Raw genomic sequence first — 14,921 nt, forward strand, 5'->3', positions numbered from 1 at the left:
GAGTGTGTTTTTTATGAAATTAAAAGACAAGGTATCAAAAGCTTTTTCAAAATTTATCATCAATAGCATTCCAGGAATCTTATGTTTTTCTGTGTAGTTCATGACATCATATAATAAACGTATGTTCTCACCAATAAATCTACCTTTTATAAAACCAGTTTGATCAGAAGAAATTAATGAGTCTAAAACTGTTTTTACCCTATTGGCTATTGATCCTGACGCTAATTTATAAACAACATTTAAAAGGGTAATTGGTCGCCAGTTTTTTAAAAATTGTCTAGGCTTGTTATCTTTTGGAATGCAAGTAATAATTCCTTGCTTCTGAGTCACTGACAATTCTTCATTTCTAAATCCATAATTTATTGCTCTCAAAACAAAATGACCAATTTTTGACCAGAAAACTTTATAAAAATCAGCTGTAAAACCGTCTGAGCCTGGACTTTTGTCATTTTTCATATTTTTTAAAGTGTTTGACAGTTCAGAGAAAGATAGGAGTCCTTCTAGACTATTTGATTGTTCTCTTGATAATTTGTATATATCATTTGTATTGTCAAGAAAATCATTAATATTTTTCCCCCCAATAACATCAGCATTACTATATAAATTTCTGTAAAATTTTTCAGTCTCATTTAATATTGATTTTTGGTCATAGATAAAAACCCATCTATATTTTGTAGGTATGGAATTATTTTACTAGCATAATTATATTTTTCTAAATTACAAAAAAATTTACTTGGTTTTTCCCCCTCATCTATCCATTGTGCTCTTGATCTTATCATATGACCCCTTATTTTCTCAGTTCTTATACTTTCCAGTTTTGAATGTAAATCAGATAAAGTTTTCTTATTTTCTTCATTTATATTTGTCTCTATGTCTTGAATTTTGGAGAGGAGACTGTTTTCTTCAGAATTTCTTTTTTTGGTTTTGTAACTAGAAAAAGAGATGGTTTTGCCTCTTATTTCCATTAACAGGGTTTCTAAAAAAAGTTGATCATCAATACTAAATTGTAAATCTTCATAATTGACATTTTTCAAACAGTCAATATTATATACTGGCAACAAATATTGCAATATTACATCATCTATCTTATCATTAATACAATTTAAATATTCTAGGTCACATAATAAAGAATTATTAAATTTCCATAAACCTTTCCCATGTACAATATTTTGTAAATCAATTTTAAGAATTATAATAGAATGGTGAGATCTATAGCTTACATCTATATCACAACCTCTAACATGTGGTAATAAATCTTTAGTAATAAGGAAAAAATCCAATCTGGCTTGCTGAATTGGATTTGTGCGTCGCCATGTAAACTTATGGCAATTACCATTTAATTCTCGAAATGGATCAAAGAGACGTTTTTGATCAATGTAATTCAACAATACAGATCTAGAATTTTTGTTATTATTTATCGATTTATAGTTATCATAATCTAATTCTATATCTTGTACTAGATTAAAATCACCACACCAAATAAATGTATTATTATTTATATCATCTATTAAGCGAAAAATATTTTCATAAAACTTTGGCTGGTCTGTATTTGGACCGTAGGCATTAATTAATGTAAATTGTTTTGAGTTTACAGATAAATCTAAAACAATATAATTTCCATTTTCATCAACAAAGGATTGATGAACTTTAAGGTCTAAATTTCGTTTAAATAAAATACCAACTCCTCGAGCATTTGATTTATAAAAGCTAAAAAAACATTCAGCATTCCACTGATTGTATAAATGTTTCTTCATATTTTCTGTAAAATGCAAATCTTGTAACAAAATATATCTGCTTTGCGATCTTTTAAAAAGTTAAACACATCTGACCTCTTTTTCGTATCATTAAGGCCTCTACAGTTATAAGACAATATCTTTATTTCACCCATTGTCAAAAACAACAATCACAGTTTTCCTTAAAAAATCATGTACATTAAAAAAAAAGTTCATATATGAGATATTTTTCCATAACTACGTTATAACATTTAGAATATCCAGGTATCAAAAACAGTTTAAGTGTGATAATGAAATAAGTATGCGTAAACAGTGTGTTGCCAAGAATAAACAACACAGTGAAATTTATAATAAATAAACTAAAAAAAAATACCATCAAATATAATTAAACAAAACTTCAAATAAATACAATATGGATTGAAATCATTACTGCTAAGTACAAATTAATTTGGTATATTGATAATATACTTAAAAATAACTGCATGCTAATATACCAATATGTAGCAATGTATTATAACATTGTCACAGAAATCAATGTATTAATTTTCTTTTTTCCAAGAACATGGTGTCCTCAAGCATTTATCTTAATTTCATCAAAAAATGCTTTAGTTTTTTACAAACAAATGATTTTAACATATGTACTTGCAGGGTAAGACATATGGTACCCAAAAATTAAATACAATTTCATTAAACCCACATATAGATAAAATTAAAACAAAAAGTCAACATATAAAATTGTCATGATTTACACACACATATCATAAGATGTTGATGTGTCAGGTACAATAAAATACATTTTAATTCATAGTGGATGATAAATCAGTTTAAACTATATGATATTTGGACTATAATCTTAAAATAACAAAACAGCATCAGAAATCCTACTGGCAACTTCACAGGATGTTGAATACCACATTTTACCCAGTGAGTCTAACCATCCCACTGAAAGTAAAACTCCTCCCCGATTAAGGCGAAGAATAGAAGTTGACCAGCAGAAAAACTAAATACATGCTTATATTAAACCCTGCCAAATACATATAAATTTAAAACCGTATCATTTATTCTTTTAAGAAACAATTAAGTATATCTACACAAAGATATGTTATAACAATGAATTGGATAGGAAATAAAAACAACATTTATAAGTTTCTGATTACATGAATTAATCAATGCAAGGAGTCATTGTTTTTTACTGATCTATAGGCAGTGTTGAAGTCAACTGTTCTGTCACTAAATGCTGTTTTTTAACTACTTTTTCTCCCACGGAATTCACTGATCATGTTATTTATATTGTCATATATGTCAAATTTTATGCGCTCACTGCATTTTGTTTGTCCATAAACTGACCCATTGAAATACCATGCATTTTCAATCTCTGGATGCATTGATAAGCGACTGATCAGTCCTTGGTTAAGCCTGGTAACATCGTCTACCAAGCGGTGTCCAGCAGCCTTCATTGCACCTTTTTTTCGCATAAGTGTGGATTTCAGGGTGTTATTTCTGAGTTTGAAGAGCACTGGTTTGATAAGACCCTTCTTTGTGGGTATTCTGTGCATAGCAATGAAATCATCTGGTTTAAGGGTGACGCCAGATTTGGTCTGTATGAGATTTGTGACAGTGGTCATTAAGCTCTCTTCTGTTTCCCTGGTCTCTTCCGGAATATTCAGTATTTTAGCATTGTTCTTTCTCGAGTACTGCTCATTATAGTTTGATCTTTTGTTTGCTTCCATGCTAGCGTTGTAATTTTTGGTAATTTTTTCTCCAAAATCTCGTAATTTTTCTGCAGTTTTATTTTCAAGATCAGAGAGATAATGAACGGAAACTGAAAATTTCATATTATTTTCAAATTAAAGGGGCATAACTCTGCCAAAAATCAACTAACGATGACCAAATACAAACTTGACCTGTATTTTCTCATGACATATTCATATGTCAAGTTTGAGTTGAATGTGTTGTACCTTTGGGGAGATAATGAACGGAAACTGAAAATTTCATATTATATTCAAAGTAAAAGGGGCATAACTCTGCCAAAAATCATCGAACCATGACCAAAGTCAAACTTGACCTGTATTTTCTCATGACATATCCATATGTCAAATTTGAGTTGAATGTGTGCAACCGTTCTTAAGATAATGAACGAAAACTAATGATGACGGAATGACAGAATGACGGAAGGACGGAATGACGGAACAGGGTAACACTTTATGCCCCGGCCATTACATGGCAGGGGCATAAAAATGAATTAGTATATTGAAAATTCGGTTTCATATAAGGATATCTGATTTCATACATGGCTACTTTGGTACCGTATATTGAAGAACTGGAATCATATATCGAGAAAATCAACTTATATATTGCTAACTCTGTTTCATACACTGACGGTATGGTTTCATATATTGTAGCTGTGAATTAACATAATGGATTCCGGTTAAATTAGAAGATGTTTTCAATTCATATATAGTCGAAGCGAAATTATATATTATCCAAATGATATAAATTGAAAAATAATAAAATAAGACAGCCATGGCTTTCCATAAAAAAGGTAAGGCAAACTGATGCCTTATGAAAAAACATAAAGTAAAACGTCAGATTTTTATGTGCCTTGATAGCACAGTAGGCAGAGCGACCGTGTCAGTGTTATATTCATGGCCGAATCATGGTTATATATACAAGTACTATTATATTTGGCTGTCTTATGTATCTTTTTTTTATTTGGCCGGTTTTGTTTCAAATAGTTACAAATGCATCAGATATTTTTTGGACACGGGTTGATATGCACTTGTGTACAGTTAGAGAAAATGCCACACATCAGGAGAAAGCATTTTTAATTTATCAGAAAAGTAATAATATAATGTTATATATTGATCCATATACTCAAATCATAAATATTATGTAATCGTAGTGCGTTTAAATATTCTTCATACAGAAATATTTTTTGCGAATCGAACCTGCATTGCATTGATATTCAACTAGAAATTTGACTGGCAGTCTTACCTACTGCGTTAAGTGGGCAGTTGGCAAATTGGTAGTTTTTGTTTATTTATATCGTTAAAAGATGATAAATACAAATTGATAACTGTTTTACACCCTTATCCACTGCGTGACTAAATAAACTTGCTTTTTTGATGAGGGATCACACACAAACTTGGTCAGTAGAATTTCTGCGGACATACATAATGCTTTTTAATCATAGAAAGTCAGGCGCCTAAGCCCCCGCTTTTCATTCAAAACTAGGAACGTTGTCATGCGCGTAGCAAGCAATTTCACTGATTTCTTGTGTGTCCAGATGAGAGAGAAAAATAATCAATCATTGGGTTAGATAGAGGATAGGGAAATCAAAACGCCAAGGCTCGTTCCCTATGGAAAATGACAAAATAAAAAAGTTCTCTGAAAGTCATACTTCTCTTTATATATCCTTTAAATAACAATAATTGGCTTTAAAACTTCATTAAATGCTGTTTTATTGTTAAAATAACATATCTATAACATTAAAATTCTGGGCCACCAGGCCGCTGGGCCGCCAACTTCACAAAAAATGACAAAAAAAAGTTCTCTGAAAGTGATTTTTTCTTTTGATATATCCTATAAATAACAATAATTATCTTTAAAACTTGATTAAATGCCGTTTTTTTGTTAAAATAACATTTCTACAACATTAAAATGTTTGGTCGCCAGGCAGCCAACTTCACGAAAATGACAAAATAAAAAGTTCTCTGAAAGTGATTTTTCTTTTGATATATCCTTTAAATAACAATAATAATATTTTAAACTTCATTAAATGCCGTTTTATTGTTAAGATAACATTTCTACAACATTAAAATTTTTGGCCACCAGGCCGCCAGGCTGCTTGGCCGCCAACTTCACAAAAATGACAAAAAAAAAGTTATCTGAAAGTGATTTTCTCTTTTGATTTATCCTTTAAATAACAATAATTATCTTTAAAACTTGATTAAATGCCATTTTATTGTTAAAATAACATTTCTACGTCATTAAAATATTTGGCCGCCAGGCGCCAACTTCACGAAAATGACAAAATAAAAAGTTCTCTGAAAGTGATTTTTCTTTTGAAATATCCTTTAAATAACAATTATTATCTTTTAAACTTCATTAAATGCCGTCTTATTGTTAAGATAACATTTCTACAACATTAAAATGTTTGGCCACCAGGCCGCTGGGCCTCCAACCTACAAAAATGACAAAATAAAAAAGTTCTCTGAAAGTGATTTTTTCTTTTGATATTTCCTTTAAATAACAATAAATATCTTTAAAACTTCATTAAATGCCGTTTAATTGTTAAAATAACGTTTCTACAACATTTAAATTTTTGGCCGCCAGGTCGCTTGGCCGCCAACTTCACAAAAATGACAAAAAAGTTCTCTGAAGTGATTTTGTCTTTTGATATATCCTTTAAATAACAATAATTATCTTTAAAACTTCATTAAATGCCGTTATATTGTTAAGATAACGTTTCTACAACATTTAAATTTTTGGCCGCCAAGTCGCTTGGCCGCCAACTTCATAAAATGACAAAAAAATTCTCTGAAGTGATTTTGTCTTTTGATATATCCTTTAAATAACAATAATTATCTTTTAAAACTTCATTAAATGTCGTTTTATTGTTTAAAAAAACGTTTCTACAACATTAAAATGTTTGGCCGCCTGGCCGCCAACTTAACGTCGCCAGGCCGTCAGGCCACTGGGACGCCAACTTCACGCCGCCAGGCCGCTGGGCCGCCAACTTCACACATATCTAGTATATGTTAGCAGAAACAACAAATATTATGAATCGTGCACAAAGGATAAAAATGCTCCTACCCTGGGGTTATATAGTATTACATAAGGGTTATTTAGATAAACCATTTAAGGTGAAATTTATGAATGTATTTTTTCCCGTATTGAAAGATAAGTTTCGATTATTCAAATAAATTTTCTTTGGTGGGTTTTTCTTATCATTTTGATAAGCATGAAATTTTAATATCGGTCTTATCCCACCCCAATCGCCCGATATTTTTTTTTCAAAATTTCTGCGTTAATTAAACGTTCCTGCACTACTTGATATATGATTATTATAAAAATTGAATGACTTTCTTATGTGTATTGATTTTACGTCCTAACACATGTAAATCGGTAAAGAATAACATACCTAGTCAGCGTCAAATACCTAGTAAGGACTGGGCAGTATCTTTTCTTTTTTAATTCTTCTTTTGATAGTGCTTTAAAGTTCAATAGCAAGAAATATAATTCATTTGTCTTCACTAGTCATGTAATTGTTTGTGTATTGTACATTATTTATACGTAAATGACCACATTAATTTTATAGTTATATTAAAAGAACCTGTAATACACTTTTTCATGGTTTTATTTCATAAACATGATGCTGAAATTAAGATTTGTCATTATTGTAAGTTCCACCAAGCATTATTTAAAAAGATATTACCAAATCTAACAGTTCATGTAAATAAAGGAAAGTAGATTAGAAATTTATTTTCTATAAATTCTAAGTAAAAGTTTCCAATAAGAAATGAATGCATATAATTTATTGATTGAATATGATGTGCACACATATACGAGTACACATTTTACATATTCATCGATGTCTGAATGGTTCATCGATGATGAATGGTTTTATTTGCATAATTATATACATCTACAAGTGTTTGCATGTGTGGTATACATACATCAACAATATCAATCACAAAACATAGGGGATCTAGCCTTTACAAGTATTGATTTAAACACGTATACTGCTCGTATTTTGGTTTAGTTTTTCAAATATTCCTTTGTTTAAATTATTAAGGGTGACACGATTAAAGATTTTATCTGTGCAAATGCGTATAAGTATTTAATTTAACAAAAACAATACATTTATAATATAAATTTTTATGACATGTATGAAAAAAAACGTTCTTAAGTATATCAGAGTAATTTATATTTTTCAAATATTGTAGTCTATTTAATATACATAAATATATCATACATGAGCAACATATAATATGTGTACATTTTACTAATATCTTTAAAACCTTTCTCCATATATGGTCTCCATATATGGTAATAAAAATAATTAAAACATTCCATTTATACAATCTTTGACATTTATATCGCTCTTCCCCTCACTTATAGTTTACACCAATTTAATAATACATACAACAGTTTTTCAATAGTACCCAAACTTTGCCCAAATTATTTCATACAAGCATTTTAAGGTTTCATACGAAAAAGATAAGTATAAAATAAGATACAATATAAGATACACAATGTATTTCACACCAATGCTTACAAAAACAAACCAATAAACGCAAGAGTTTACACAATGTGATCGCTCTTTATAATTCGTTTTTTACTTTAAACATAAATAACCCTCGTTTTCATTTTTCAATAAAAAAATTCTATATCAAATAATTATGTAATCAATCTTATCTAGATGTCATCAAATCTGAATTATACTCGAAGTTATAATTTATTGATGTAAAATAAAGATTTCATAATACATTGCTATCTACAAAATAGATTCATTTAAACGAGAACTCAACTACCAACCCTATTTTGGACGAGGGGCAAACCAATAGAAGCAATATTGTACTCAACAATGTACATTGACCTCATTATATTAGTAAATTTCATGATTCACGTTTCATGATCAAAGGTCAGTAGATTGAATTGAATATTTTTTTCTCCTACGTTTTCGCGAGAAACGAGAATACTTATATTCACATTTTTTACAAAAAAAATATTTAACTGTCTCGAAATATTTAATTAAAATAACACAGTTGTTAGTCGGTTAAATGGTTTTATCTACAACGGGCTATGTGTTGTATGATTTGATATATTTAAACAAAATAGCTGGGCTCATACCAATACATTGTATATCCCTTTCAATTTAATATAGCATGCGGCATTGTATAAATTTAAAACGGTCTAGGAAAAGGCGTTAATGCAAAAATGTCATGTTTTGAAGTACATGTCATTAATAGATGCTATCATAAATGGTATGTCGACACATAAATATTACTGACAATATCAATCTGTTTTAATTGTGTTTCTATTTGCTTTTGTTTTGTTCTTAACGAGCCTCTTAAAAACTACACTACAACTTTGTATAATTACCTGGTGGAACACTCGAGTCGTAATGTGAGGGGTTGAGCAAGTCCTCTATCAATGTTTGTCTGTAATTGAAAACAAATAAATACAGTTTTTATAATAGCTCTAAGATATCCAGTAAAAAGATTTTTTTTTTTTTCATTTGCTTTTTAATCGTTCGTACAATTTACAAATTCTTTAAGTAATTGACACATTTGACTGTATTGGTATGTTTTATATCTTTACAAATATTGAATAAAACAAATCATTTACCCACATGATTGTAGCTTGTTTTACTTTGTTTGTTCATACTTATTTATATTTATATTGTGTATTTTTTTTAGAAACAGTTCTTTCGAGTATAAAAGGTCGAGACTTAGTATGTCATAACGATTTTCTGTATAAAGTCAAAGGTGAATATTTTGTGTTGTGAATGATAATCCTTAAATCATTTGATATTGTAATACTTTTTCCGATTTTGAGACGCCAAATGTGTGTATGCTTAGATATCCAGTAAGCAGAATAAGTTATCAAACTCCCAAAAGTAATATAAAACAAATCAAGGTCCATTTTCCATCATGGTCATATAAAGTTCAGATAGATTGACATTGATATTTATATAATTAAATCATATGAAGTACAAAATGTAAATTCAAAGTAAGAAAACATACATTTAACCATATTATCTTTTGACATACATGTTTCTGTTTCAATCTATATCAAATAGCAATAATTATTGATACCTACAAAAATCTGAGCTGGTAATCAAAACTGCGTCGTATCCTACAAAATGTAAACAAACGCCGCCATCTTGGAACGAAAAATGTCTGTTTTCGATAATAACTCTTTTTGTTTGAAATGACTGAAAACAAGAATATGTATAAATACGACTATTTTCCGCTTGATTCGATATATGTTGCATGCACAACATTTCCAACAAAAAGAGTTATAAACGAAAAATACTAATTTTGTTCCAAGATGGCGGCGTTTGTACACATTTTGTAGGATACGACGCAGTTTTAATTCCCAGCCCTGAGATATTAAAAATAAATCTGAACCTTGACATTTGTTCTTCACTGTACACATCTGTTTGAAGACTCATCAAAAATACTGCCAAAATAACGGCGTTCACTTTTTTCAAACCCATTTCACTTTATCTGTGGTGATCGTTGCTAATTCAAAATTTTAATACCATTGAATAATAATCCTAATAAAACCCTATATAATGTATGATATTTTATTATTTCCGTGAAATATTTCTCATTATTTTCTTTTCTTACTGTATTAGATAACTATGTGCATTGATTTTGCTTCTGTTTCGCAATACTAACAATGCTACAACAATGACATAATGAAGTATTTTTATCCATTAGACATAAAGTTTTCGGCGTTATCGATATTTTAAACTACAATCAATAATGACGATACCATGCGCAAATACAGGATCGATTATGTACATGTACACTTAACAAATCTTATAGGTGTGCATATATAAATGGTGTCATATGTGTGCCAATTTTGGAAAGATACTGCTGAAATTTTCAATAAACACAGTTGAGAGACATGATATATAGTATTTCAATTATCAAGTTTCATAAGAAAAACAAATTTGATGAACATGCCAAATAAAAGTGATATTGCGTTATAAGGAAAGGTCACAAAATAAATGTTTCATTATAAAGTATTCTAATATCGTATGCCTGTCCTAACTGTTGATTGAAACCTGGCAACGTTGTCGTATGGATGTGAACCAATATTTTTCATAATATTGGAGTTTATTTATCCACTATTGGGCGATTTTTGCATATTTGAAGGCGATGGTTTGTGGCATTGCACCACAACTTTTTATGAGGGCGTTCATTTCATCCCGTATAGCTTCTATTACATTTAAGTCTAGCTAGAAAGTTTGGTGATGATGTTGTTTATAAATGCTCAGAAAGATTGTTGGCGATTTTGACGTGTGAATCTGTTATATGACATCGTGTAGGAACTGCAATCATACGTTGTTCTTTAAATATTGATAAAACCTTAGTATGAGGTTCATTATTTTGACAGTGCGTTATGATACCGAAATCAACTTGATTTTGGTAAAGTAACCGAAATCAACTTTTCATTGCCAAAATGAACTTATAAAACCACAATTGAGCGTTTTATATATATTTTTTATCATAATTTATTACAATAGTCTTAGTTTGCATGAAAAAAAATCAGAAATAATTTATAATTATTAGATTAGAAACAAATATCTAAATATGAAGATTACTTCTATGATTTGTCACGAACCGAAATATGTTACAATACCGAAATCGGCTTGTAAAAGTTAAATTAAACATTTAAATTTATCTTTTTTTATTAGTACATATAAAATAAATCTAACTGAACCACAACAATAGGCAAAAATATATAATTATAAAAAATGATGATGTTATAGACGAATATGTATATTATATCATGATTACTTCCCTTATTACCGAAATCAAATCAGATAGATAATTTTATTACGATTTCATTCTAATTATGAGAACAACCCCTTAATAATTTGAGGATAAATACCTCACGAATATGTTCTTTATTGACCTTGATTATCATTGTTTTTTTGTGTCTTTTTGGTTAGCTATCAAATATACATTAAAAATAATCATTACAACTTTACTTATAAAGAGCAAGCAAACAAGTGCTCGAATAATGGAGTTGCTAGTTGACATTACACGCTAACGTTTCACCGGTTAGATGGCGGTTGGTTGAAAAACGTGGTTAAAAAGTGACAATTTTAGTGATTTCTAGTCATTTCAAAGAACATTTAGATGTTTGTCTTGGCGAATAATCGTTACGTTTGTCCGAAAGTAATAAGAAAAAGTGTCGAAATGGATATACGGGTAGCGAAACTGAAGATACGTCGGTAAAAATGGCGACCGGTGTTGTGGTAAAAAATGCCAGCACACTAAAATCTCCATTGCTTTACCAAGAAAAGTCAACAAACTAGTCATGATGAAATTTGTGCACCAGAAAGCTTGTCTGGCACTGTAGCTACATCAAAAATTACAACTGATGTGTTTTTAGTAAACACAGATGTTCCGAATCAATTCCAGTATAACAGACAACCTATTGTTCGCTTGCCTGATTCTCTGACACCTACATGTATTTATCCTCCAAAGATTATTTCAGATGAGTTGAATGCTAAAATTGACTTTATTTTGAGTAAGGTTGCCAAACCTGATCGTATAGAAACGCAACAAGCAACTATAGTATCTATGTTGAATACAATAGAACAAAAAAAATACCAGAATATTCAACTGATAAACACTGTCAATATTGAAATACAGAAAGTAGAATTGAGCCACAATATGCTGATTGTTAAATATACTCGATATTTTGTTCCTCAAAAGACAACAATGAAGCAATAGAAACTATACAGGTTGGGCTAAAAAAGCAAATGACAAAAATAAAACATTGAAGAAGAAAAATCAAGATCTACAAAATGACATTATAGACCTGCGTTGTCGTTCCATGAGGGATAATATTGTGATTCTAGGTATATCGGAGCACCCATAATATATACATGATAGTCCTGATTCAGTCTATTCTATGTCAACAATTTCTGAAAGTAACAACATGCAATTGGATGCATCTCCCAATCACAAGGACCATACATATATAACTGATGGACATAGTGCACCCATAGATGACCGTGGCCATTTATTAGGTTCTACAAATCAACAATGGGTTCATTCGCAGTGCTGCAGAAAAATGTGTTTTCTTGTCGTTTTTATGAATGTTTGCTCTTTCTGTATATTAAAGAGTATGAAATTTGATAAACAAAAAACTAGATATTTTGTCCTTGAGAAGTCTTATGATAAAAACAAAGTAGAAACTATTGAACATTTTACTGTCGTACAGGGAGATGTAGAGCTTCATAAAGCATAAGCTTAATCGACGGGAAATAGTAAATGTAATGACCAACATATCAAAGGCGTGGATATAATGGCACGCTTTATGTGCTTCTGGGTTTACTTCTTAGTCATGCAAATGAACAATATTATTCTCAGTGACTTTTAATCGGAAGGGCGGTAGCATCATTCGTTCACCAAAGGCATTAAAACATGCACAAACAAACTAAAGACTATGCTAACAATGCTTAGCTTTACTATAGATCAAATCAATTCATCCGGAGGAAATCTACTTATAAGGCTTTAAATGATTCAGCAGTGAGCCTTCATTTGTAGAAAGAAAAAAGGAATCATAGGAAACAAATTGTTATAATAAAGTTAATGCTTCGAAAAAAGAGGCATCAGCTGTGGTATTTGAAACCATTCTCCGATGAGAAGTATATATATCTGGTTATAATTCGTTTTAATGATATCTTAAATAAACCTGTCCATCATTCAATCTTGAAAATCTCATTCATCCGCTTTAGGAAATGTTTCAAAATAATGCAGACTGTCAGGTCAGAGTCGTTTATCTTGGCTTGCACTGGTTGCATTGGTACACTCAGTTGTCGCCAGCATGCTTAGTATTAAAAGTACAATGTTGATATCTGTATACCTATAAAAACGGTGAAATGTGTGATTTTTTTAAATTTAAAACGTGTTGCATTATTCTTATTAATCTAATTCAATATATTGAATCATTGAACGATAAATAAATCTTGAGGGATTTGTTCTCTTCAACATGAACAAACATATCCTATCCGAGGTTTAGACTGTCGCCTTTTGTTTTCTTGCACTGCACTATAATCCAACAAAAGTTTGTGTGAAACACTTATGCACCCCTCCAACGGCAGTATACATTACGGGTAGTGTACATGTAAATGAAATTTACCTTTTGAACTTGAAATCAACAGGGGTCATCTGTCATCCTGATTTTTTCATTGTATTCTTTTTACTTTATTTCATTTAATTATATGACCCCTGTAGTGATATGTTGGATGTGAATATCAGGCATGGTATGTGTTTAGCAAGTCTAATGATAATATAGTTACATCATCCAAATATCTAAACAATATCCATGCATCCATACATAATTTATACAAGTAACGTGAAATCTTCCCATAAGTTCTGATAGCTGAGCAGCATTAGGTCCTATGGCATCCACATTAAAATTTCCCAGAAATATTTCAAAGAAAATGAATCGAAATGGCAAATAATTTGGAATTTTCCAAAGTCCCAGCGGCAAAGAGCTGCCAAACATTGCTCGATCGTATCCAAAACAAAACTTGACTGATATATTAATGATAATTGTGTATACCAAATTTCATTGTTACAGTAATATATGAAATCTCTGCGAAGAAGTGAAAGAAAACGGGCAAATAATTGGATTTTTTTATTCAAAGGGCAGAACTCTGTCGAAATTGTTGATCGTACCCAAAAACAGAACTTTATCTTTATGTGTTTATGATAAATCTGTATTCCAAATCTTATTTCATATTGTGCATACTCTGCTAAGAATAATAGCGGAAACTGCAAATATGTTTTTCTAAATCCATGAGCCATAACTCTGTCAAAAATTGCTCGATCGTACCCAAAACAAAACTTAATCTTATATTCTTATGTAAAATTTGTATACCAAATTTCATTTCATTATGTTTAACCTCTGGGAAGTAAATGAACGGGAACTGTTGATGGTCCGTTCAGACAGACCGACCGAAAGGTATGTAGCAAGGTAATATGCACACTCTTCTTCGAAGCGGGCATAAATATAGATGTAAAGAATAAAAACTATTATTCAACGCTAGAAATACTGATTTATGAACGAATCATGCAACGTTTGAAAAGTTGTCAAATATAAAAGTATGTGTCTTTTAATGTGACATCGTGCCTAGCGTGTTTGTTTGGGCAACGTACAGGTAAAAATAAATATAACTTGACTTTTTCAATTTTTGTTCAATTATATATATTTACAATTAAAAAAAAGCCAATGGACATTTCTATAAATGTCATTCAAAATGTATTGTAAATGCTTAAGGAGGTATATACATGTACGTGTTTTGTTTAAAAGCATTCACTATCATCAAAAGTCATAAGAGATATACAAACAAGTACAGTTTCAACTATTACTGAATATATATCTATACTTGACAAAGAGTGTTACAGCACAAACAATAAATACCTT

The 14,921-nt window shown here is 30.3% G+C and overlaps 1 protein-coding gene across 1 annotated transcript in view; it reads right to left on the minus strand.

The window, feature by feature from the left end:
- LOC132749257 (gamma-aminobutyric acid receptor subunit beta-like) overlaps positions 1-10,141 on the minus strand; it is a 33,516-nt gene extending 23,375 nt beyond the window's left edge. The window contains exons 1-2 of the mRNA XM_060738977.1: positions 9,872-10,141; positions 8,841-8,899 (exon numbers count right to left, since the gene is read on the minus strand). Coding sequence (XP_060594960.1) covers positions 8,841-8,899; positions 9,872-9,960 — 148 coding nt within the window. The 5' untranslated portion in view covers positions 9,961-10,141. The remainder of the gene's footprint in view (positions 1-8,840; positions 8,900-9,871) is intronic.
- Between the last annotated feature and the right edge of the window lie 4,780 nt (positions 10,142-14,921).

The sequence above is a fragment of the Ruditapes philippinarum genome, unplaced genomic scaffold (genome assembly GCF_026571515.1).
Source record: "Ruditapes philippinarum isolate M1 unplaced genomic scaffold, ASM2657151v2 ctg3550_1_1_1_1, whole genome shotgun sequence".
In the NCBI taxonomy this organism is placed as follows: Eukaryota; Metazoa; Mollusca; class Bivalvia; order Venerida; family Veneridae; genus Ruditapes; species Ruditapes philippinarum.